The sequence below is a fragment of the Mesoplodon mirus genome, assembly GCF_964341445.2.
Source record: "Mesoplodon mirus genome assembly, chromosome: 3".
Taxonomy (NCBI): Eukaryota; Metazoa; Chordata; class Mammalia; order Artiodactyla; family Ziphiidae; genus Mesoplodon; species Mesoplodon mirus.
Window position 1 is genome coordinate 7,268,436 of NC_138978.1, and position 24,834 is coordinate 7,293,269.

General features: G+C 63.3%; 1 protein-coding gene across 1 annotated transcript; it reads left to right on the forward strand.

Annotated features, from left to right (window-relative positions):
- The first annotated feature begins 17 nt into the window (after nucleotides 1–17).
- On the forward strand, nucleotides 18–24,615 carry TMEM201 (transmembrane protein 201). The gene is made up of 11 exons (XM_082612608.1): nucleotides 18–285; nucleotides 7,062–7,182; nucleotides 7,846–8,040; nucleotides 9,235–9,411; nucleotides 10,536–10,888; nucleotides 11,373–11,576; nucleotides 16,936–17,168; nucleotides 19,398–19,469; nucleotides 20,145–20,444; nucleotides 21,257–21,394; nucleotides 22,583–24,615. Exons 1-11 carry the CDS (start codon nucleotides 173–175, stop codon nucleotides 22,678–22,680), a joined length of 2,004 nt encoding a protein of 667 aa, XP_082468734.1. The 5' UTR covers nucleotides 18–172; the 3' UTR covers nucleotides 22,681–24,615.
- The last annotated feature ends 219 nt before the right edge of the window (nucleotides 24,616–24,834 follow it).

Consider the following 24,834-nt stretch of genomic DNA (forward strand, 5'->3'; position numbering starts at 1 on the left):
TCAAGGGGCGGGCCCGCGCCGGCTACAAAGCGGCGAAGGTCACGGCGGGTGGAGGCGCGCGCCGCCGCTCCGCGTCCCGCCCGCGGCCCTCGGCCCCGCCGCCAGAGCCACTGCCGCCGCCTACCGCCTGCCGCCTGCCGCCGCCCACCGCCCATCGCCCGCGCCAGGAGCCATGGAGGGAATGAGCGCGCTGCTGGCCCGCTACCCAACGGCCGGCCTGGCCGGCGGCCTGGGGGTCACGGCGTGCGCCGCCGCCGGCGTGCTGCTCTACCGGATCGCACGGAGGTGAGTGCGCGCGGCCCACGCGGCCGGCTAGTATCACGCCCGCGCCCCGCCCTCCGCCCGCCGTCCTCCCAAGCCCGCCGGCTCCGGGGCCGCCCGCGCCTCGCTGTCCGTGCGCGGCGAGGCCGCGGCGCGGCGGTGGGGCCCGGCCCGCGTGTCCCCGCGCCGAGACCCACCGTGCACGCCCCGCCCCCGGAAAGAAAACCGGGCTGGGGATCCCCAGTCGGGAAGCGGCTGAGGAGTGGGTTGGGGGACCCCAGGAATGTGGGGCGGGCGGGGACTGCCAGCGCTTGACGTACGAACTTCCTCCCCCGCGGAGATCTGCGCTGGCCCAGCCGCAGGGTCTGCAGGGCCCCCAAACCCTGCGGGAGCGTCGAGCGGGGGTCGGGCCTTGCTCCTTTCGTCTTGAGCCCCGATCCCTGGTCCTTAGGAGCACGTTGGGTCGCGTGGACACCGGCCGGTGGTTTCTGAGCCGCACACGCTGTCTCGGGCGTTGTTCTAATCTCACATAAACCCATTTCAGAGTCACAGTCTCTGCTCTGTCTAGAGAAGCTGAGGGACAAAAGAGCTACATAAATTGTTATTAATTAGACGAGTCAGGGTGTGAGCTGAAGCATCCTGACCCTGGAGCCTGCATCCCTAACTCCCGGGCTCCACAGCCTCCAAGAGCAGGCAAGCCTGACATACTTAAGAGGTGTTTAAGCCGGGCTGGGCTGCCGAGCGGGTTCAGTGGCGGCGCTCCACCCCCGACCCTGGCTCCGAGATCATGCTGACCCCCCTGTGCACAGCTGGCCTCCATGGTCAGGGATAAAAGCTTAACGGCCTCTTGCTTCAGGAGGACCTCAGGGGCAGCCCCACTGTCTCCCCACTTGATCCGCCTTCCCAGGGGATAGGGGAAAAAGGTGGGGTTGTGAGAACATTCTGGAGACAGCATGGGTGGGCTTGTAGCTTCAGCAGGGGATGTGGAAGCGCAGCTCTTAGGTGGGAGAAGCGAAGGAACTTGCCCACGGTCACTTGGCAGCAAGCGGGGGAGCTGGGACTTGAACCTGTTCTTCCTTAGCCACCACCGTGTACTGCTTCTCACCCAAAGGGAAAAGAAGTGAGGGCGACTGAGTCACAGGCTTCCCGGGGGAGGAAGGGGTAGGAGGGACATCAGCTGTGTCTGCAGGATGAGCCAGACTGGCAGGCTGAGGAGGGGGCGGCCTCAAGGGGTCCCTGACAACGCACAGCTCCACGTGTCCCAGCTTCTGCCCAAAATTTGGAAGCTGGAGGGGCTTGCCGGACCAACTGGTTCAAACCAGTCATCTTATGCACGAGGGAACTGAGGCGCAGAGGTGCATGCTGCTTGCTGTTGCTCAGATTCCCAGAGCGTGTCGACAGCAGAGGTGTGTCCAGAGCCTGGTTTGCCTCCCAGTTTACCGGGGGCAGGGAATGTCAGCCCAAGGATCCGAGCCTGGGCCGGGCCTTGTCTCCAGGCTTTACAGCTCTCACTTGTGTTGGTGTGGCTGGATTCGCACTGGGTTTGCTCACTGTGCCTCAAGCTCCCGTCTTGTGCTGCGGCTGTTCCTGGGGGTCCCGTCTCCCCACCTGGGCTGCCAGCCACAGCTTTCCCTCTCCCGGAGACAGGAGTCTGAGGCCTTGGTGCAGTGTTGGGCGAGCTGCTTCGAGGGGAGCCAGGAGGGTACCAGTGTGGCGTGACACCAGAGTCGTGGTGTGGCGCTGGGATCTTTTGGTTGAGAAGGACCAGCCCTTTCCCAGGAGGCTCTGAGATTCTACCAGAGCGCTGGCTTTTGTCTGGGGGTCATAAATTAGCCACTGTCACGATTCAGAAGCAAGACCAGGCTGAGTCCTTCTCCCTCTGTGGGGGAAACAGTGACAGTGAGGAGTGGCTTTTGAGTGACCCTGGGGAGGGCATGTGAGGAGAGTTGTTTCTGGAAATGGACTTGGCCGGCTGGGTGTTTGGGGGCTCAGCACAGAGATGGAGGGCCCTGGACGGAGGATCGGCCGGGGAGCGGGGGGAAGAGCCCACTTCTCTGAAGGGCTGTGGTCCCCAGAGCCTCAGGCAGGGCCAACCCTGGCTTCCCACCTGCGGAGTCCTCTTGACCGGACCGTGTGTTGTGACCTGGGGGCGGGGGGGTGCGGGCAGGAGCTGCTGTTGGCCCCATTCTACAGATGAGGAAACAGAGGCCCAGGGAGATTGGGCTTCCTGCCCTATGACACCAAGTTGCTAAACGGCAGAGCCCTGCCTCACTCCTGCCCTTCAGCCCCTCACCAAGCCTCGTGCTCTGGGTCCTCACTGAGCACCTTGGCTGTCGCTCTGCACCCATAGGAGGCCAGGTGGAAGCCCCAGTTACACTTCCCCAGGCCGGCGCGCCCTGTACCCAGGCCGTCTTGGTGGCTTCCTGTGCCTCCCCCACCCAAACTCCCACCCCGGGGCTGTGCCACTTGCCGTCGTGTCCATCTCCTGCCAGCACATCCCTACTCAAGACCTCTGGAGGCCGCCATAGGTGGTTATTGGATTGTCCACTTTCTGGTGTTTGGAGGTGGAGAGCATGCAGCCTCCCGGGTAAAGGAGCAGAGCCTCGGCCTGGCGTCCAGGGTCCCTGGTTCCCGCTCACCTCTCGCCAGGCTCTCCTGGTGCTGCGCACTCTGGGGACGGGGGGGGGACCCTGCTCTCTGCACGCGTGCCGGGTGGTGCCCCCCTTGCCCGCAGTCCATCTGTTTGAGGGCCACCTGCTCGTTTGCCTTGCTGGCCGGCAAACCCGGGTGACGGCAAATGCGCCACTTGTTGGCTCTCTCCTGTGGCACCTGTCACCAGCTGCCCTGGGAGGTCGTCATTCTCGTCCTTGTGTCCGGGTCAGGAGTGGAGAGCCTCGCTCGTCTCTGCCTCCCTGCGATCCAGCGTGTGCCCAGCCAGCGGGGGCTGTGCTGAGGGACGGCGTGGTCCACCGAGGGCGGATCCGGGCTTTCTGTCTTGGTGTTGGCTGGACTGCTGTGGGCCTAAGTGTGATTTGCCTTGAGGCCGGCGCGGGCGGCTGGAGGCCCGCTGGGTCCTGGTGGCACTGAGTTGCACATTGGTGCCGCTGTCCCGCTGCCCAGGAGGCTGCTCCTTGGATTCTCTCTGGTGGATTGGACAGCACTCAGGGCACAGAGGAGCAAGGGAGGAGCCGTGTGGGGTCCAACAAGGACCCCTCGCCTGTGAGCCTGTCCTGGGATCCCCTCGGGGCCCTGCTGGAGGCTGACCTCTCGGCCCCCGAGGGAACCAGCCTGACTCGCAGAGACAATCTTCCAGACCCCGCCAGGCCAGCACGTGGTGCCCAGGGTCACAGACTGTGTGCCAGACCCTCTCGGGGAACTTCTCAGGGCCCGACGGAGACTGGTGGACGCATGGGCCTCCCCCAGATTCTGAGCACCCCCCGCCCCCCAACAGGGACTGAGCCCCATGCAGTGTCTCTTCCATGTGGCACAGTGCTGGGCTCACAGCAGGTGCCCGCCCCCTGGCAGGGTCCTGGGCCGAGGGCCTGGAGCTGCAGCCCTCAGAGAGGTGGGCCAGTGGTGGGCTAGAACTGACGCCCCCCGCTCCCACCAGACCTGTAGGGCACGGCGGGATGCCAGGGCACGAGCTCTGTTGTAACTAACTGTCCGTGTTTGGGGCTGAGGGGGCGATACCATTGTTGCACGCCTGTGTTCATCTTTTCTTCCCCGCTGTGGGTTTGGGGCTTGTGGAGGGACGGTTCCAGAGCATGCAGCTGCCCCTGGCTCCCCCCCCCACCAGGGGCCCATCCTGCCCTTGGCTGCCTCAGGCCTCCTCCAACCCCCGCAGAGCCTGAGAGCTCAGCACACAGGTAGCAGGAGCTGAGTGAGCACCTTCCAGACCCTCCCGGCCACTCACCCCCTGGGGCCCAACCTTCTACCTGAGGTGGCCTGGCCTGGACCCATCTAATTTGCTCCTGCCTGTGTCACAGGGACATTCTGTCTTGTCCCCTCAGATCTTGTCCACCACGAAGAGTGGTTTGACGCAGAGCCTCACTGGGGACGGAGGTTGTTGGCTTGCGGGAGAAGCGGGTGAGGGACAGGAGGGGAGCAGGCTGGAGGGGCGTTTCCCTGAGCAGCAGCAGGACCCCGGCTAAGCGGGCACAGAATAGGCTGACCCAGGGGCTCCCGCGCCAGGCCTGGTAGAGGTGGGTGCAGGCCCAGAGGCCAGGCCCGCCCCGTGGCTGTGGGGACAGTACGTACGAGCTGTGAAGTCAGCCGTCAAGTGCAGCCCGTGAATGTGAGTCACTTCATCCACGTGTCTGGCGCGTGACGCTTCGGGCGGGCGGCAGCGGCGCTGGTGCTTGGGGAGCTGACATTCACACCCAGCTCCCCGTAGCTTTGCTGGTCTGTCTGCCGCTCACAGGCCTGCACGCGCTTTCAGGGCTCACCCCATGGAAGCTGTGGGAGGTGACTTCCTGGCACGGGGACCCCATCTGGCCAAGGTGGCAGGCAGCTGCCCTGTCCGCGAGAGAGGACCCTCACCCCGCCAACCCTGGGCAGGGATTACCAAGCCAGAGCCGCTGGCCCAGGGACCAGGACTCATCCCCAGCCTCTCCTTCCAGGCCAGGCTCACTTCTCTAGCAACAGAGCTGGAGGTTCAGGGTGGAAATGATGACCTCCTGGGCCGAGGGGCTTCGTGCCTGGCCCCCTGGACCAAAGCCTCAGTTCCTGCTCGCCTGCCACCGGTCGTCTTTATTCCCTTCCCATCTCTCTTTATTCGTGGGCTGCCAGCTCTTCTGCTGGCTTCTCTACAGAGGCGGGGTGTGGTGCGGTGAGCTTCTGGGGTGAAGGGGGCAGAGGGGAGAGGTTTTCCGGCCCGCCTCATCACCCCTTTGGACACGCCACTGTGCACTCTAACAGAGAAGCCTGTAAAGCAGGTACAGATTAACAAAGAGAAAGCCAAGTGCTTAATTGCCCAGGAATGCCAAGTGCCGGCTTCTCAGCAGAGCAGGTTCCCATACCGCTAGCCGCCTCCTTCCACTGCTCTTTGCCTGAAGCCCAGTGAAGCTGTCAAAATGCCTCCGCTGATCACCTGCCCAGCTCAGCGCTTTCCTAAATTCTCTCATTTGGGGAATGGACATGGCAACTACCAAGCAAACCCCTCCAGTCCCAAGAATCTAAAACAATGTGGGCGACAGGTGGCAGCTGCTCTCCTGGGGACTTCTGTGAAGCCCAGGAGGTGTCTTCCATCCGATCCCCTCAGCAGCCTTTTGGGGACAGGGATTATCATTATCCCCCTTGGCCAGATAAAGAAATGACTTTCCCCAAAGGCCACACCATGACCACGAGCCGCGCTGCCCAGTGCTGCTGTTTCTGGGCCTTGCCCTCTGGTTCAGTGATGCCGAAGACGTGCAGTCCCTTGTCGTCCATTCTGAGGGCCTTGGCCTGAACTGGAGCTGCAGGTGCCCTCTGTGGACCCTGGGACCCTTCCCTGCAAGATCTGGTTTCATGTCCTTGTCTCTGTCCGGGCTTTCTCCTCCCCTCCCCTGCCCTCCCCATGTAAACTGTCATTTATTGGGTATTTAGCTGGGCACTGTAAGCGCTTCCCACACTTGACATGTCTTGTCCCCAGTCGACAGGTGAGAAGACTGAGGCTTGGAGAACTCTAGTGACCTGCCCATGGTCAGTGGAAGGGCAAGGCCAGGAAGCATCAGCGGTGTCAGAAGCAGCAGCTCTGCTTCCCGGGGGGCCATCCTTTCTTCCAGGCCCCTGACAATCCCGGGGACAGGGTAGTGACACAGCCAGCGCCCTGCGTTGCGAAGCACCTTTACGTGTCTTGTGTCATTGGGTCCTTGTAACACGCAGATGCCCTGGCTCTGTGATCGCTCCCACTTTGCAGATGCGGGCCGAGGCTGGGAGAGGAGAAGGTGGCAGAACCGGGGGCTCTGGCTCACGGAAGCTCGGGGCCGTGCCGTCCTGTGGACAGTAGAGGTGTCCGTGTGTGGTATGGCTGCCCATCCCAGCAAAGGCCCAGGCGGCACCCCCAGAGCTGGAGGTGGACTCTGGGGGTGGGTAGGGAGACAGGAGTGGCAAGGCCAGTACCCCAGGGCTCAAGCAGCTGCCACCTGTCGCCCACATTGTTTTAGATTCTCGGGACTGGAGGGGTTTGCTTGGTAGCTGCATTGTCCATTCCCCAACCCCCTGGACACACACACCCCCAACAGCCAGGGAGATGGATGGAGGGCCCTAGAGCACAGATCCGTCGGTGTCTGGGCCGGGATTATCCTGCACACCCCACCTGTCAGCACACGTGTGGCTGGCAAGGGCCACTGTGGCCCGCCTGTCCCGTCCCCCTGCCGGGGAGGGGTGGCCCCAGGCTGAGCAGCCTTCTGCAGTCCCTACCCCTTGGCCTCCTTGGCCCTCGCTCTCCTGGGGACTTCTGTGAAGCCCAGGAGGTGCCTTCCATCTGGAAACTCCCCAGAGAGCACCATTTCCGCATCCTGGGAATAGGCCCAGGTCTGCGGGCCTTGCGGGGAGGGTGGGTGGTCCTGGAGCCTGGTCCCTGTCGGCCCTGTGGCCTGGCTGGCCCTGGGTTCTTGGTGCGTCTCCAGCTCGGGGGAGGCTTGGCCTCAGAGGCCAAGGAGAAGCCCAGGTCCTGCCATTGGACACACAGCGTCCTGCCCTCCTCCGCCTGCCTGCGTGTCCAGCTCGGGGTCCCCATCCCGCTTCCCACACGCTCTCCCTGGTCTCCTGTCACCTGGGTATGGAGGTCTTCCCACTGATTCCACTCTCCTCGTCCACAGGATGAAGCCGACACACACCGTCGTCAACTGCTGGTTCTGCAACCAGGACACGGTGGTGCCCTATGGGAACCGCAACTGCTGGGACTGCCCCCACTGCGAACAGTACAATGGCTTCCAGGAGGTGCGACCCTCCCATCCAGGACCTGTGGGCCCTGGCCCCTGACCCTGGGCCCCTCCTTTGAGGAGGACCAAACAGGCTCGGGGAGCTAGGGTGACTGGTGCAAAGTCACAGCTCTGAAACTGGCAGGTTTGGGTTCAGACCCAGATCTTTCTGGCTCTGAAGCCCAGTCTCTGCCTTGCACCAGGCCGGGGTCAGCAGGCTCTCTGCGGGCCGGGCAATGAGGAGTTCAGGCTTTGCAGGCCACACGGTCTCTTGCGACTGCTCGGCACTGCAGAGCCTCCACAGACATGCTTAGCGCGTGTGGCTGTGAATAAAGCCCAGGAAAGCTTTATTCACAGACGTGGGCAGCCAGCCCATCGCCAGAGTTTGCCGACCCCTGTGCCAGCCCCTGTTGGGTCCTGAGGAGGGACGTCAGGTGGGAGTGTGGGCAGGGGGCGGGGTCCAGGCTGCACCCTCAGCGTATTGCCTGTGTTGGGGGTTCCCGTGAAGTTTTTTTGGAAGAAGAGCTTCTGCGTTGCACGTAAAGCAAGGGAGTGTTAGCGATCCACTTCTGTGGAGTGTGGGCATGCGGGCCCTCCATCCGGCGCCTGGCCCGAACCCATGGGGGGCCTCTTGCCCGTAGGGAGGGGCTCCCCCTGACTGAGGTCCTCCCCCACCCCCCAGAACGGCGACTACAACAAGCCGATCCCCGCCCAGTACCTGGAGCACCTGAACCACGTGGTGAGCGGCGCGCCCGGCCCCCGGGCCCCCATGCAGCCCCCTCAGTGGGTGAGCAGCCAGGTGCTGCTGTGCCGGCGGTGCAGTCACCACCAGACCACCAAGATCAAGCAGCTGGCCGCCTTCTCGCCACGCGATGAGGTGAGTGGGGTGTGGGAGGGGCTGGGGGTTAGAGCCGTGGAGGAGAGGCCCTTCCTCACCCCAGCCCCACGCTGGCCCTGCGTTCCGCGTGTGTGATCTAGTTCATCTCAGCTGCCACTCGCTTCTCGCTCTTCCTGTCTCGTGTCACTGCTCTGGGAGCCGCAAGCCTGGGAGCATCGTGGAAAGCCCAGCTCCTGCCAGCCCAGAGGGCTTTGTCCCTGGGTAGGGGGAGGTAGGGTCCTTGGGGCCCTGTTGGACCATCCTGTCCATGTCCCTCTGAGTCAGTCTTAGCCACTGGCTGGCGGGCAGTTTGCTCTGGAGTTGTTGGACGATGTCCCGGCTTGTGGGAGAGGAGGGGGGAGACAGGTGCTGCCGAGAGGCTTGGTGTTAGGGCTTTGCCTCCCCTGGGTCCACCGTGGAGCCCATCAGCCTTGTCATCTAGCTGATGTCACCTTGCCCAGTCTGGGGGGTTCCGTGACCTCAGGAGAAAATCCCAGCGGAAGCCCAGAGACACTGACTTTCCCAAGGCCCAGCCTGGGAGTGGGGGAGGGAGGGAAATGGAGGTGAGCTGGGGCTGGGAGGGGAGAGGCAAGGAGGCTGCAGAGAGAAGGGCAGGCGTGTGCGATGAGGCAGCCAGGGCGCCTCTTCTGGCACATTCAGTCCCAGCGAGAGATCAAACTGATAACCCTCCCACCCTCCCCTGGAAGCAGGGAGGGAGGGGTGTGTTGCTGCATCTCTTGGGGGAGGAGGGGGGGACTCGAGTCTCCTGGGCTGTTCCTGAAACGTAAAGGCCCTTTGGTTTCTGCTAGGGCCCGGCCAGGGGCTCTCCAGTGTCTTCTAGACCACTGGGCTTAAGGGGGGAGGCAGCCCCACCTCTGGGTTGTCCGTCTGCCCGCGTCCAGGTGGTGTCAGCCCAGAGCTACCTTCCCCCACGGGTCACCTGCCTTCCTGGAGCTCGGGAGTCCGGGAGCAGGGCCTACGTCCCAGACTCTGGCCTCAAGGTGCGTCCTTCGGAGCGACAGAATTGGCTGGAGTGTCTCCTGTCACCTGAGGGCCCTGCTGTGTCCCGGCCTCTGGACGACCCTTATTCCCAGCCATTTGTCCTGCTGGGCAGTGGGGGAAGCAGGTGCAGGTTGGGGCCAACTTGCACACGGTCGCCCCCTGGAGACCCTGAGCCTCTATCCCCCTCCGCAGGGCAGATATGACGAGGAGATCGAGGTGTACCGGCACCACCTGGAGCAGATGTACAAGCTGTGCCGGCCGTGCCAGGCGGCCGTCGAGCATTACATCAAGCACCAGAACCGCCAGCTGCGCGCCCTGCTGCTCAGCCACCAGTTCAAGCGCCGGGAGGCCGACCAGACCCACACGCAGGTCCGAGGGGCGTCCATGGGGCACTCCAGGCATCCCAGCCCTTGGGTCTGTGCAGGAAACCCCTTCCCAGAGGGCTGGGCCAGTGACTGGGAGGCAGCTCTGCAGAGCTGAGGCCCTTTTCCCTGGGGCAACAACTGTCCCGTGGGGCCACATCCCAACCTGTCCCCAGACACGGAGCGGAGCAGGGGTCCTAAGGAGAATGCTTGTTATTTGCGTGCGTGACGGGTTTCTGAGCTGCCCTGCTGAGCCTGGGCACCTCCCAGCGCCTTCGTGGTGGGTGCTCTCCAAGGCGCCGTGGAAACCAGACTTGGGGTGGTTAAGTCACTTGCAGAGGGCCATGTACCTGGTGTGTGGTGTCACCAGGATTTGAGCCCAGGACTGGCTGGCTAAAACCATTGTTAATTTTTATCACTGTACTCAGATGCTGGAATGTCCTCGCTTAAAAAAATGTGATATAAGTAGCAAGTGGGTTTAGAAGTAAAAACCATCCTCCCCAAAGAAACTCCCACCCACCCCCTGGGTCCCCAGAGGTGCCCTGCTGGTTGTGGCCATCTCGCTGACTGGTTGGTGTGTGGTTTCCAGTCTGCAGCCAGGCCCCCGACCACAGCCACGCGCCAGCCACACGCCCATTTGCACAGTGGGATGCTCTGACCCTTGCTTTCCTCCTCTCCACCGTGTTCCCAGACTGAACAACTTACTGCTGTTTTTTTAAACTTAGTTTTGGCCAGAGTTATCTGTATACGTATTACAATTCCAGTTAAAGCTGCAGTAGGAATTTTTTATGAGAATTTGAAAACGAGTGAAAACAGCGTACTTGAAAGAAGAGGTCACCGTCACATCAGAAGGATTTCTGTAGAGAATGTGGCAGCGCAGTTCTTCCCCACACAGGAGCTCGCAGTGGGGTGACGGCCCAGACATGAGACAGGGTAATGGGACCCAGTGGTGAACCAGAAACAAAGCCAGGAGTGTGTGAGAATTTAGGGCCTCTCTGATCATCAGGAACTGGTGGGTTCTGCAGCAAGTGGGCCCCTGGCCAGACCCCCGCGCACAGGGTGGGCACCAGGATGGACGTCGGTGGCTCTGTCCCTCTTGCTGACCAGTCTCTCCCTCCCTCCCCCCCTCAGAGCTTCTGCTCGTCCATGGTGAAGGCCCCACTCCAGGTCATCGTGCTCCGAGCCCTCGCCTTCCTGGCCTGTGCCTTCCTGCTGACCACCGCGCTCTATGGCACCAGCAACCCCTTTGCCCCGGGGGCGCCCCTGCCCCCGGCCCTGCCACCTGGTAGCAATGGCTCAGCCCCGCCTGACAACAGCACAGCCCCTGGGGCCGAGGGCTGGCGGCAGCTGCTGGGCCTGCTGCCCAAGCACGCGGCAGAGAAGCTGCATGAGGCCTGGGCCTTTGGGCAGAGCCACCAGATGGGCGTCGTGGGGCTGGGACTGCTCACCTGCCTGCTGGCCATGCTGCTGGCCGGCCGCATCAGGTGCGTGGGGGGCAGGCGGGGCGGGGCACAGTGGGAGCAAAGCTCCAGGCTGGAGGGGAGGGCCTCTGAGGGGCCCCTGGGGCCACACGGCCTCGCTGCTCCACCTCAGGCTCCTCATCTGCAGAGCCGGGTGAGGATAACCTAGCTCACGGGCTATTGGAGGGTCGAGTGGGCGCCCCTGGGCCTTTGCTCTGCTTCCCCGTGCGGTTGCAGACCCTGTACCGGGCGGTGTCCACATCATCTCCCAGTGACTCGGAGGGAGGTTTCTTAGCCCCATCGTACAGACTAGAACACTGAGGCTCAGAGAAACACTGACTCAGAGTCACGCGGCCTGTAACTGTTGGAAGCGGCACTCGGAGGCCCACGCTCTCCTCGTGGCCCTGGGTTCTGTCCTCTGAGCAGGGCTGGGGGTGGATGAAGGTGGCAGAGTGGGAGGGGTCGGCTTACCCGCCTCGCGGGGCCCTCACTCCCGCTCTCCCCGCAGGCTCCGCAGGATCGACGCCTTCTCCACTGGCCTGTGGGGCCTGCTGCTGGCGCTGCACCTGGCCGAGCAGTACCTGCAGGCTGCCTCGCCCGGCTGGCTGGACACGCTCAAGTTCAGCACCACGTCCCTGTGCTGCCTGGTGGGCTTCACAGCAGCCGTGGCCACGAGGAAGGCGACGGGCCCACGGAGGTTCCGGCCCCGAAGGTCAGAGAAGCAGCAGTGACTGCGGGGGGAGGACAGACGGACGGACAGGCCCAGGGCTTTGCCCGCAGCGCAGACAGGGCCCCTCTGTCTTGCATCTTTCTTACCTGCCTCACTTCCGCCCCCGCCCAGCCTAGGGCCCCCGGTCCTGGCCCAGCCCCTCCACTTCCCCGAGGAGTCAGGCCTGCCCCCTTTTCCTTTCTGGCTCCACTAAGCCATTCCCCAGCCCAGCCCCCACCCCGCCGAGTGCTCCCTAGCTGCTCACCGCCACCACCTCTCTGGCCAAAGACCCCCTCACTGTCCTGAGCCTGGAACACGGGCAGCACCCACGCTGCCTGCCTCTGACCCGTGGCTTCCTGCTGGCAGCTCCAGGCACCCCACGCTGGCCACGGCCCTTTTCCTGGCTCACACACCACGGGAAGAGGGTTGCAGGCCTGCTGCCTGCTTCTCCTCTCACCTTGCCCCGTCTCTGGGCCCCCTGACGTGGGTTGGTGATGGTGGCTGCAGGCTGGGCCCTGGCCGCATGGCCTGACCACTCGGGCTGCTTGGCATGGGCAGGTGCTGCTGAGCCGGGGCCAGAGCGGAGCCCCCTACCTCGTCCCACCGTCGCTTCTCTGGTCTGTCCCTTTGGTCCTGCCCGTTGCCCCGTAAGCCCCGTGCAGCTGGTGAAACCAGGAGACAGGGCTGCCCCCTGGGTTCCCTGCTCTGAGACCCTGATATCCCTCAGCCTCCTTCCCCAGGAATGGAGAGTGCAGTTCTTAGGCCCAGACAGGCTTTGACCATGAGTGTGTGGGGTGGGGCCTTTCACAAGGTGGACAGGAGGCAATCCTGCTTCTGCTGTGGTCAGCAGGTGTCTTAACAGCCAGGCCGTGGTGAGAATTGGCCCGGGCTGGGGGGAGGTCTAAGGTCTAAATACTCTCTCCTTTACCTCTCTATCTTCTGGGCACCACTGTGAGCCAGCTAGGCAGACCCTGGGCACACACACTCTGCCCACTCTCCTGGGAAGCCCCTGGCTCTGCCCTCGAAAGGCAGGACCCCAGCCTTTATGGCCAAGCCCTCCACTCGCTCCCTGCAGGGACTGGGGTTCAGGCTTCCTGGGCCGAGGCGGCCCCGACAGGCAGGCAGCGCGGGGCCTGCACTGCTCTCGTCGGCCCTGTTCCCTTCCCCCCATGCCAGGGGTGTCCCCGGTTTCCTCCTCTCACCCCCTTCCTCCAGTATGATGCCTGGGAAGAGTTCCAGCTGCCCAAGGTTAGCATGGAGTGAGGAGCCCAAGGGACACGCAGGCCCATGACACCAGGTCATTGTCACCGTGTCCCTCTCTGGCCTGCCACTGCCCTCCTCCTGGCCCCTAGAGCCCCTCAGGGAGGGCACCACAGCTCCTGCTTCCCACTTCCCCGTAGGGCAGCCGCAGACCCCCCAGGGCTTCAGGCTCGCTCTCCCTGGGCCAGGCCCTGCTGTGCCAGCCTGTTTACCGCCTGTGGAGGGAGAGCTGGACCCCTCTCCAGGGCCCCTGAGTGCTGACCTTGGCGTGGATGTGCTCTGGAGGCTGACGTGCCATCCACGTTTGGAGGCAGTTCCCAGCCTGGGGGCTGCCCTCCCAGGGCCGTGGCAGGAGGCTGGACCAAGGCCGTGTGCCCCTCCAGGGCTCTGGGTCCTGCCACTCCTCGCTGCAGGCACGAGCCCCCGCCAGGTGTGGCCCCAAGTGCGCCAACCCCTCCGCTGTACACATGGGAGCCCAGGGAAGGCAAGAGCGGATCACACGCGTGTGCGGGTCACACTCAGGGAAGGGCCACCAGCTGGCTGAGCCTGAGGGGCAAGTGGAGCGTGCCCGGCTCAGGCCCCTCGCAGAGCCCCCGGGGAACAGGAGTCGTGCCCAGGCCCCTCCGTCCTCAGGTTCTCGGGCTCCGAGGCGGCCGCCCCTCACCACTCACCCCTCGGCGCCCGGGTGGGGAGCGCCCGGGTGGAGCGTGAGGTGGAAGAGCGCTGACGAGGCAGAGGAGGAGCGGGCTGGCTGTCCCTCGGCCCGGCGGCCAGCCTCGGGGAGAAGGGGCAGCGGGCGCCAGGCGGGGAGCCCGTGTCTGTTGGCCGTGCGTGCCCTGCCGTCCGGAATCTCCTGTTCTCAAGGAAGCTGGCAGCGCGATGCTAATCACTGTTTTTCTTGGTGTTGAGTAGAAGCAGGACATCTGTGTGTACGTGTGTATTTAAGTTAAATTATTTATAACGACCCTAACCAGCTCTCTTGCTGGCCAGGAGCCTGCTGAGCAGATGTCGCTCCTGCCCTCTAGTGGGGACGGAAAGACACCTTCATGTCACTGGGATGGAGCTCATCGAGGAAGGCTTCCTGCCCTCTTTCGTGTTTGGTGTGATGTTTTAAAATCACCCACCTGTCCCTTAAAGTTTCATTACATAGAGCATATCCCAGCACCTTCCGACATTACTGGCGACAGCTGAGGAAGTGCGGGCACCACTGGGATCGTGGCTTATTACCTGGGGATGTGTCGGCCCTGCTGGGGGCCTCTCTCCCCTCCGCTGGGGACGACAGTCAGACCATCCGGGATCAAGGGGCCATCTTCTCCCTCCAGCTCTGGGGTCCCCGCCCCAGGCCGAGCAGGCTCACTCGTAACGCTTGCCCAGGAGCCCGCCGGGAGGGGCGCGTGTCCCTTCCGCCTGCAGCTGTCACCGAGTGTCCCGTCCTCTCTTGTGTAGACGTGGATGATTGTCTAGTGATCCTCTCATTACTGTAACTGCAACTCCCGGCCATAGATGTAGTGTTTTTGATGCTGTATTTTCAATAAATGCCTCCGGGGCCCTGCTTTGACCGGTGGGCGCCAGGCACCACGTCTTTTCTGGTTTTTTTCTTTCACGTTCCTTCAGAGGCTTCTGTGCCGGGGGCGGGGGCTTCGGGGGGCGGGGGTGCCCACCAGAGTCAGGTTTGGGAGCTGGCAGCGTGGGCACCAAGCGGCTCAGGGCCCGCCACCCTCGGGTGCCCTGCTGGCTCGTACTTCTCATCTCCATAAACTGCTGCTTAAGATGTAGTCCTCTCTCTCCTGTTGTTCCCGGCTTGGCCTGGGATTGGCTTGGAAAATCAAAGGTCCCCCTCGGTGTCAGATGGGAGGCAGTGCAGCCAGCCGCCGGCCCCCTCGCTGGAGCCCCTGTGTCCCGGCGGACACACAGACTTGGATCCGGGCCGGGGCCTCTCTGAGATGGGACTTGAAGGCACGGGCAGCCTGGGCGGGCCTCGCCAGAGGAAGTGTCGGTCCCTGTGCAGCGCTCGGGAGCCTGGTGGAGATGGGGCTCCTTTGACAGGGGCCTCCTGGGGCCTGTCTTCTGCGGAGCCAGGACAAGCGCTCACGCTTGGCGCTTCACAAGGATCTGCTAGGTGAGGGACGCCACTGCATGTCCCAGCGAGAGGGTCAGACCAAAGAGCCGTCTCCCCCTCGGTGCCGCCATTTTTAGTAGCATCAGAGATTGGAAAAGCACCTGTGCCGGGTGGCTGAGAGACTCAGGTTATAAGCTCTGGGGCAGCCCCAGGTGTGAGCAGGATCTGGGAAGAGTAGGAAAGAGCTGACGAGACCCAGCTTCTCCCGGGCCCAGCTGGCCGCCTCTGAAACCTGCAGCCCGACTTGGACCCTCCCCTCTTACTTGCCGATGACTGCAGGTGGCCCTCGGCCGACTCACGGCCTGGCCTGGCCTGTGGGCTGCCCGGTGGGGCAGCACAGGAAGCCCAGTGCGGGCAGAGTCGCGCTGCCACCCGCTGGAAGGGCCCGGGCGTGCCCCCGCCATGGCCCACGTGCCCTGCCCTCATCAGGGTGCTGCTGCACAGGGCAGACAGGGTCCTCTGGGAGGTGCAGGCCCCAGCAGGGGGCGGGGCTTCGTGCGTGATGGGAGCAAGTTGGCCAAAGGTCCCAGTGCACCTTCACTGCCCTTTACTGAGGTGCCGAGTGTCCCCCCACCTTGGGCCCCTCCTCAAGGTCGTCTGTCCTGCCAAACGGTATGTCATTCTAAAATGACAGCACAAAATCGTATCTTGTATTTAGAGGCAGAACCTTCCGCAGGCGTCTTGGGGGAAAAGAGGTGTAGGGGTCAGACAGGCTTAGGCAGGACGGGTCAGCGGGTGGAATGCAGGCGCGTCCAGCCTGGGGCCAGCCAGGTTGCCCAGGCTCCGCTGTAGATTTGCTTGATGAGCTCCTGCCTTGATTTCCCCGTGTCCCCCAAACACTGGGCCCCGGCTTTGGTTCTGAAGTCCAGGTGGCTTCCTGGTGCTTTGGAAGGCTTTAAGGAGGTCACGTGTTTCTCCAGGAGGGCGTCAGCTGACCCCACACTTTCCTCGTAAAAGTTGTTTAAAGAGAGGGACAAGGATGAAAAATAGGGAAATCAGTGGAGTGGAGCTTGGCCAGCGGTGCCCCGAGCTCAAGGTCGTGGTGGGCACGGGGTGGGTACCTTAGGCAGCCCCCCGGCTCTGCTGCAGGGACTGAGCCAGCCTGCCCGTCCGTCGGCACATTATCCATGGGCTCAGTTGTCCCTTGGGGACCGAGGTAAGGCTAGACCTCCCGCAGCTCCGTCCAGACGGCGGACTAATCATGTATTAACTGCCTCTGTCCCTCCCCCTCTGTAATCGGTTGCCTTAATCAGAAGCATGGTTGACATTCTGGCTTGGGGCCACCGGGTCCTGTTGTGTGATCTGTACCATTCTCGAGTTAAAGAGACACTGTCACCTTCCGTCTTTCGGGCAGCCTTGCGATCGTTACGGGTCTTTCTAAGTTCAAGTTGGTGTCCGGCCAGAGCCTCTTCCCGGAGATTCCCAAGCTTGGCTGCCTTCCGCTCCGCTCTTCCAGGGGCTTTCGAGGAGTGTCTGAGACCAGAGGGCAGCGGCAGGACTCCCAGGGTCGGGCCCTGGGGAGCAGGGGCTCCCCGAGCTCGGCCGCTGCCAGGAGGCTCTGGGCCCCGAGCGGGAAGCGGCGCGGCGGAGCCCAAGGCCGTCGGCCCGATTGAGCGGCCAGCGCAGGGCTGGGCGTTTTTTGCTTCGAGGTGAAGGGTTGGCGTGAGGCTGGTGAGGGCGACAGTGTCACTTTAATACCGAGACTCGTAGTGGACCTAGTTTGCTGTGAGGCTGAGGGGGATCGGAGGGGGCATGCCGGGAGGGGTGGGTCACGCTGGCACCTCCCAGCCACCCGCTCCTAATGGCGTGAATGTGGTCGGACCGCTTTTCTGCTGCAACTAACACACGCCTCCTCTGGGACCCCGACTCGTGCCCCACCTCGCACCGTGGGAGGGGAGGGGGCCCGCCGTGCGGAGGCCGCTCCGGAGGCCCCCGGGGCTGACCCACTCCCCTCTCCCATGCCCGCCGGGCTCTCTCTCGCAGGTACTTCCCGGGAGACTCTGCCGGCCTCTTCCCTGCCGGCCCCAGCCTGGCCGTCCCCTGCCCAAGCGTCGCAGGCCCCTCGCCGGCTCTGTTCATCCCTGCCCCGCCCGGCTTCCTGCCACTTGCCAACCAGCAGCTGTTCCGGTCTCCCCGCCGGGCCTCGCCCTCCTCGCTGCCCGGCCGCCTCAGCCGGGCCCTCTCGCTGGGAACCATCCCCTCTCTGACGCGAGCAGGTAAGTGGCGCTCGGGCAGTGGTGGGCAGCGCGGGGCTGGGGGCAGCTGGGCTCGGGGACTCTGGCTGAGCCCGAGGTGGGTGGTGGTGCTTCTGCTGTAGAGACGGGCGGAACTGGGTTCAGACCCTGCTGTGTCCACTCGCTGGCTGCCTTAGCCAAGGGGCTTAACCATGCTGAGCCTCAGTTGCCCTCAAAAAAAATTGAGGCCAGTAGTGGAACCCACCCTGTGGGTGGTCGTGAGGGTTAAACCGGGTGGTGTATTTAAAGTGCTTAGGCATCCGGTAGGTCCACGTCCCCGCCCGTGGGGTTTTGTCTTTCATCACCGTTCTCACCGTTATTATTAACTGTTTTGAGACACTGGGGGCTGGAAATTTTGCCCCCGGCCTTTCTGTGTGGTCCAGAGGGCAGGGATTCGGTTCAGGTCTGCTGCATTTATGGAGCCCCGGTGTGACCAGCGCCTGGTCCCTGTCACGGGAGGCTCTTTCTCATCCCTCCGCTTCCCCAGCAGGGTCTTCCCGGGAGCCCTGCGGGGTCTTCCGTGACGACCCTCCTCACTTTGGGAAGCCACCCGGTGCCCATGGGGTTTGCCTCACCCTCGGGGTGCGGCCTGGGGTGCGGGGCTGTGCGGCAGAATCCAGCCTCTAGGAAGGTGGGCGGCATCTTGGTTAAGCCGGGCTTGCTGACGTGCAGTGTCTCTCTTAAGCCCCTGAGCAGCTCCCCCAAGCAGGGGGTTCCCCCTCCAGTCCGACACCCCTCTGGACCTGTTTCCCTCCGGGACTCGCCCAGCGTCTGCTGTGTGCAGTCCAGCGTCCTCGTAGGTAGAGGGTGGGCCACACTGCAGGAGACGCGGCTCGCTGGACACAGCGCGTGAGCTGAGCGGTGGGTAGTGTTTGAGGCCTTCAGGCTGGGATTGAAGGGGTGAGAGCCCCGAGTGGTACGGAGACCTGGACTCCAGGGACTTCTGTGTCACCAAACGTGAGCCACGTTGCTGGCCGAGGGTGGCTGCTGCCTGCCCTCCTCTGGAAATGGCTATTCAGCAGAGTTCCTGAGCCCGTGGCCGGCGAGTCCCAGCTCAGGCCCTGGGGCTGATGGACAGAGAGCCTCTGTGGGCCCTCCGTGAACAGCAGCTGGAGCCGGGGGGAGGGGAGCAGCGTGGACATGGAATGCCCGGGGCCCAGGGACCTGGAGGGCCCGGAATCTGGGCCCTTCCCCAGAACAGTGTTCTCTGGAGCTTCCCGCCAGGCTTCCAGGCCTCCAGGGTGGGGCAGGGACCCCAGCTCCTGAGCCTCTGCAGGACAGCGCGGGTGTGGACCCTGCACACCGTGTCAACAGGCAGCCTCCCGGTTGCTCTGGGAGGCCCAAGGCAAGGGCTCAGGAGGCCCCCTGCCCCGAGGGCGGCAGAGCAGTTCTGTGGAACGCAGGCTGGTCTCAGGGTGGGATCCCGGAGTCTCCACTGCTGGGGCGGGTCCTCGGCTCAGGTGTCAGGAGGCCCTGGTGGTCCGGGGCGCAGGCGCAGTGCCAGGGTCCATCTTCCCGTCTCTCTCTCTCCGCTCTACTTGCCTCTGCACCTCTCGCTGCAGGCCTCACCCCTGCGTCCCTGCAGCTCACCCCCAGCAGGAAGGCCCCTCCCCAGTTCTTGAAAGCACTCCGGCTGTGTGCTTGGGCCACGTGGCCATCCTCACACAGTCACTTGGGGGTTGACCTGGGTCTGCGTCCCTGGACCGGTGGGTGGAAGGGGCAGGCGGGGCTCTGTGGCCGACGGACCCCTCAGAGCCCTTCGGGCAGTGGAGCAGCAGCCCCCATGCGGGCGCGTGGAGGCCGCCGGGTCTTTCCACGCTTGGCTGTCAGCGGGGCACTTGGGGGACCAAGGGGCTCATGAGATGGAGCCCCTGCCCTTGGGGTGCACTTGGCTGAGGAAGGGGCGGCGGGCTCTGCGCACCAAGGTCCAGCGCAGGTGGTCAGGCGACGGGTTAGTGGAGCAGGGCAGGGCTCCAAATGGCTGAAGCAAAGAAGGCGCGGGTCAGGTACCAGGACGCGACCTCCCATGCGGCCTGCTGTGGGTGTCGGTCTCCTCACCTGCGAGGTGGGAACGTGCCCTCGTGAAAGCTCCACGCGGGTGACGGTCTTGGGTGACGGTCTTGGCAGAGCATCTGTGCAAAGGGGGGAGGGGGCTGGAGCCGGGGCCCTGTCTCCGCACGGACCTGTGTTGCCTTTCTCTTTCCTCTCCAGACTCAGGGTATCTGTTCAGTGGGAGCCGCCCACCATCTCAGGTGTCCCGATCCAGAGAGGTTCCGGTTTCAGGTGAGGAGGACAGAACGCCAAGACGAGTGACCGGGAAGCCGCCTCAGGCGGGGCAGCGTGTGGGCCGGCGTTTCCAGAGCGTGTGCAGGGCGGGACAGCAGCCGCATTAAGCGTGAGCTTTGGGGTCAGACGGGCCCCCAGAGGGGATCGTGTTCAAACCCCAGCCCTGTGCCTCCCAGCTGTGCAGCCCTGGGCAAGTGCTTCATGCCCTTGTGCCTCAGTTTCCACTTCTGTGAAATGGGCGTGAGAGTTTCTAGGATCAGCTACGATGCTGTCCTTACAGTGGCGACGGACTGAGGCGGCACTTGGGGTGCCGGCGTCAGCAGGGCTCAGGGTCGCTGACCTCAGGTCTCCAGGGTTGGTTTCTCCCCGGGCCTTGCTCTCAGCTGAGGGAGGAACCAGGGGCTTTGGATAGAAGTCGGGGGGAAGGGGGCAGGGGGGGCATGGCTGAGGCTCCGGGATCCTCTCCCCTCTCTCGGGTGCCTGGTGGGGTGCAGGCCCCTCCTCCCTCAGTTCCCAGCAGGGCTCCCCTCTGGCTCCCAGTCTAGGCCCAGCCTTGCCTTTCTCCCTGGGTCAATACAGGAAAAAGCACCAGGATCAAAGCGGCTCCTATAACCAGAGCAGACATTGACACGATATTGTCCTCTTTGTTTCTGTCACCCTCCCACCCTCCAGATTACTTCTCTCTGCTGTCGGGGAGCTGCCCCTCCTCCCCCGTCCCTTCCCCAGCGCCCTCCGTGGCTGGCTCAGTGGCCTCCAGCTCTGGCTCTCTGCGCCACCGCAGGCCCCTCATCAGCCCTGCCCGGCTCAACCTGGAGGGGCAGAAGCTGCTGCTGTTCCCGTCGCCCCCTGGGGAGGCCCCTAACACCCCCAGCAGCTCCGACGAACACTCGCCCCACAACGGCAGCCTCTTCACCGTCGAGCCGCCCCCCGTCCCACAGAGGCAGCCGGCGCGGGACACGAAGCACACCGTGGGTACGGCCCTCTGACCGCCCTCTCGGAGGCAGGAGAGCCCAGCGGGCCGTGGGAGGCCTCTGGTCAGTGTGCAGCGGTGGGGACACCGTCAAGAGGTCACACGGGGCCTGTCCTGGCTCTTACCTGACTGCGTGGCCACTCTCCCAAGTCCAGACATCCCTGGCCTGGCTTCTGGTGACCTTGAACCCTTCAGGACGTTGCCCTTTTTTGGCTTTTATTTTCTTCTTTTGCAATTGACTTGGAGGCGCCTCTGTTCCTTGGGATGGATCGGAAACGCATCAGGCTGCATCTGGGTGCAGAGGTTTTTGTTTTGCTCAAATGAAGTTTTTCTGCAAAGCATTTTAGAATTTTTTAAATTAAGCCTCAACCCTTAAAATCTAGAACTTCCACATGAATGTGTGGATTTCCTGTGTCTCGTATTATATCAGAAGATCTGGCCACGCTGGGCCAGACAGGTGGAAGGGCAGGCTGAGGTCCCAGGCCCCAGCCCCTGCCACTCCCTGCCCCACCGACCTGCCCCCTCTGCAGCCTCGCCTGTGGCCGTCGTCTTGCACCGCCTGGCGGTGTTTGAGTCTGCTGCTCCTGATCTAAAGCCAGCTAGCTCCCTTCACGGCAGCTACGCAGACAGGACCTGAATGAGGACCCGGCCCCCCACAGCCCACTGCCCGGGGCGGGCCGAGCCAGTTGGGACCGGCAGGGCTGGCTGGCCGGCCACGTCCGAGGACCATCCTGGGATTGGAGGTGGAGCTGCCCCGCGTCTGTGCCTGGGGGTGAGCCGTGAGCTCCCACTGAAACGCCCCTTCTCCCTGCAGACGTGAAGTCAGCGCCGGAGGGAGGCAGCACGTGCAGCAGCCGCTCCATCAAGAAAGAGGACGACTCGTCCCAGTCATCCTCCTGCGTGGTGGACACCACCACCAGAGGGTGCGCGGAGGAGGCCCCCACCTGGCGAGGTCTGCGCCCCACGTGATGTGCGGGAGGGGGGCAGGGTCGCGCGGGGTCTGCGGGTCTGCAGCCGCCTCCTGAGAGCTGTCCGAGAACAGCCCCTCGAGGGCCCTTGGGTGACAGGAGAGGGTGAGATGGCCCGCCCGAGGCCTCCTGGACCCCGTCTGTGACAACACCCCCGCTCAGATCAGGGTCTGCGTCTGCGCTCTTACAGGGGCCTCTGGCCACAGGTGGCTCTTTACATCTAACATTTAAAATGTAATAACAATAAAAATCTACTTGCTTAGCTGCACCAGCCACGTCGCAGGCGCTCCACTGCCGCGTGTGGCCTGTGGCTGCTTGATTGGACAGAACAGATACAGAACGCTTTGACCTTTGGAGAAAGTTCCCCAGGAGGGTGTCAGCGTGGGCGCCCTGGGGGTCAGTGCAGAGGCTGCAGGCTGCGCAGGGCACCGAGTTGCCTGGGTTCAAATCCTGGCTCCTCTGCTTGCGGGATGGGGGCGGGCTGTGACGTCAAATCCCAGTTCAGTGTAAAGCCCAGCAGTCAGCTCCTGGTACCCACCCCCCAGACGTGTGGGAGACATGTATGTTGACAGAGGATTCTCCTGGAATGATCATTTTGAGCTGACTGGAAATGGGTGCTGCTCCCAAATCAGGTGGGGTCTGGGATGTGACCCAGCAGCATCAACTTGGGGTGGGGGACCCCAGTCAGCAGCTTATCGCCTTTGAGGCCTGGGCAGGGTACTCATCCTGTCCCGTCTGTAAAGCTGGTGTGCCCCCATGGCAAGGTGCAGGTGTGTACCACCCTAGCCCGGTACCTGCCTGGTGGCACAGGGTCAGGAAAAGAGGCATCTTCAAGGAGTCAGGACTTGGGAATTCCCCGGTGGTCCAGTGGTTAGCACTCCGCTTTCACTGCTGAGGGCCCGGGTTCAGTACCTGGTCAGAGAAGTAACATCCCACAAGCTGCGGAGCACAGCCGAAAAAAAAAAAAGGAGTCAGAATTTAACCAAGGGACCCGACGTTCCGGGGTCTTTTCAGATGGGGAGGCCTCTGGGTGCCCGGAAAGAAGTGGGGTGGGTGGGACCTCAGCCCAGGAGCACCTTCCCTGGGGGCGGGGTCTCAGCCCAGGAGAGCCTCCCTGGGGGCGGGGCCTCAGCCCCACATCGCTCACAGGTCTCTCGTTTTCTCTCTGGAAGGTCGTTTAGGCCCCTTCCTGATCCGGGGCCTCCTGGCCGTGAGCCTGACTGTCAACGCCCTCTTCACCTCGGCCTACCTGTACCAGAGCCTGCGCTGACCCGCGGTCCGCAGCCTCCCGGCACCCAGAGACTCTCGGAGGGTGCGCCCAGGTGCATGCCGCTTCCACCACTGCCAGCCTCGGCCCTCCTCGAGGGGCTGCCGCCTCCGCCCTTTTCTCCAGGGCCCTTGACCTCGCCAGAGGGAGTCCTGTTCCCGGAAGCCTTCTCCCCACCTAACAGACTGCGGGGCTGGGCATGGTCTTGGGGGTCACAGCCCTCCCCGCCCACCTCCTTGGCTGACATCAGTTGTGTGTTTGGTGCTGACACTCTGATCCTGAAGCCAGGGGTCCCTCCCCACCATCCAGCCCTGCCTGGCAGGAATGCCACGACTACTGTGACGGGATCAGGAGCTGGCCCTGACCCCGCCCCCGCGGGCTGTGATTACGTCTTCGTACAGTACTCCTCTGTCCTGTGGGCCGCCTCAGGCTCCCTGGGGGAGGAGGGAGGGGAGGCCTCCAGTCGGGTGGAGGATAAACCTCCCCTGGCAGGCCCCGTTGAGGACCGGCATCTTTTGCCGTTGTCCTGCCCCTTGCTGTGGGCTGTGGGCTAGGCCTTCCCTCTGGCTCTCCTGGGTGGGCAGGTGAGTTTCCTGCCCAGGGCCCCTCAGAGTTCCTGGGTCTCAGGGGCCCAGCTGGACTAGTGTAAGCACCACCCCCCAGACTCACTTCTCCCTGCTTGCGCCCCCATTTTATTACCTCTGGTGACCTCCCCAGGCAGCAGCCCTGCAACCGTGAGAGCACTACCCAGGGCCCACCCCGCCCCGTTTCCAGGCCCCTCCCTCGTGCGCTGTCCACAGGGGCTGTGTTTGACCCCTCAGCCTGCAGGTCTCTGATGAGACTGGACCCTCACGCCCACCCTCAGCATTCTGCTGTCACGGTGGGCTCCGCGTGACCTCTGTCTCCAGGCCACTGTGGCTAGCCTGCTTCCTACCCCACGCCCCTTGGTCCTGCCACTACCCTTCCGACCCATACTGCAGGTCTGCCCCCTACACCTGCCCTTGTGCTGGGGTCCCATCCTGCCCCCAAGAAGAGGAAGGATGGGTCTCAGTCTGGCACAGGGACCCTCAAGATGCCGTGACGAATGAGAGACTGCCTGTGGGTGTCAGAATCCCCGTCCCGCTGCCCTGGGCCCTGGACCCAGGTGTGGGGCTGTGTGTGTGTGTGCGTGCGTGCGTGCACACTCGTGCGTGTCAGTGCACGCGTTCGTGCCCCTTCAGGAGGAAGCGGCAGCCTCTGTGAATTCTGAGACTCATTGTGGGGAGAGGGTCATTAGGGCAGGGGAAGGATCTTCACTCTGTCATTCAGGGATAAAGTTTAATTTTATTTTTCTACACATTTTTGCCAGGTAAGGCATTCTGGGAAGCAGGATGCCCCCAGTTCTCCCTGCCGGGGAGGTTTAGTTTTATTAAGCTTTGGGTGCTTTTTTAGTAATTTTTTTTTACCATGTGGGGAAGGAGGTTGCTCTGACATCCCCCCACTCCTGAGAGCTACTGTTTCCTGCTGCCCCTCACCCCAGAACGAGGGGGATCGGGGGCCACGCCACGCCCCAGACTCCAGCTGCCAGAGATGGTTCCAGCTCGGAGGTGGTGCCTCTTGGCCCCCGTTCGTACCGTGGGCGTGGGCGTCGAGTTTTTTAGTTTTACTGTTTGCCTAACCAAGCCAAATTCCATTCCCGAATGCCCTTCCTCTCTGGCTCTGAGGAAGCCCTGACCGAGTGCCCAGCCCCCTCCTCTCATGCCTGGGCCAGCCTGGCCCCTCCTGCCCAGGGCCGGTGGTCCTAGCGTCCCCCCAGGGGCAGGGGAGAGGCTGGGCGGGGAGGGGGCTGACTTATGTTTTCTTTCAAACAAAAAACACAACCTTATTTTTCTTTACAAAAGCAAAAAAAAAAGGAAACCAAAAAAGATACCAACCTTTGAACTATACCTCAGTCTGTCTCGTCTTTATTCTCTTTGCTTGGGCAGCCCAGGCCTTGGATTGGGGGCCGGGGCGGCGGCGGGGGAGCCCGGGCTGCCGTGGAAGTGATTTCACTCGTTTCTTGGATACAGAGCCCGGGGTGGTGGGTGCTGAGTGGCAGTGTCCCCAGACGGACTGAAGGGTTTGAACAGGATGCTATCGACCTGGACGGGCCTGGGCGGCGGGAGGGTGAACCGGAGT

Bases quoted from the DNA above. Each gene is read 5' to 3' on its own strand.
- TMEM201 (XM_082612608.1), top strand. From the start codon at position 173: ATGGAGGGAATGAGCGCGCTGCTGGCCCGCTACCCAACGGCCGGCCTG. The intron at 9,412-10,535 runs GTCCGAGGGGCG...TCCCCCCCTCAG, and splicing joins CCGACCAGACCCACACGCAG to AGCTTCTGCTCGTCCATGGT. The intron at 19,470-20,144 runs GTGAGGAGGACA...CCCACCCTCCAG, and splicing joins CAGAGAGGTTCCGGTTTCAG to ATTACTTCTCTCTGCTGTCG.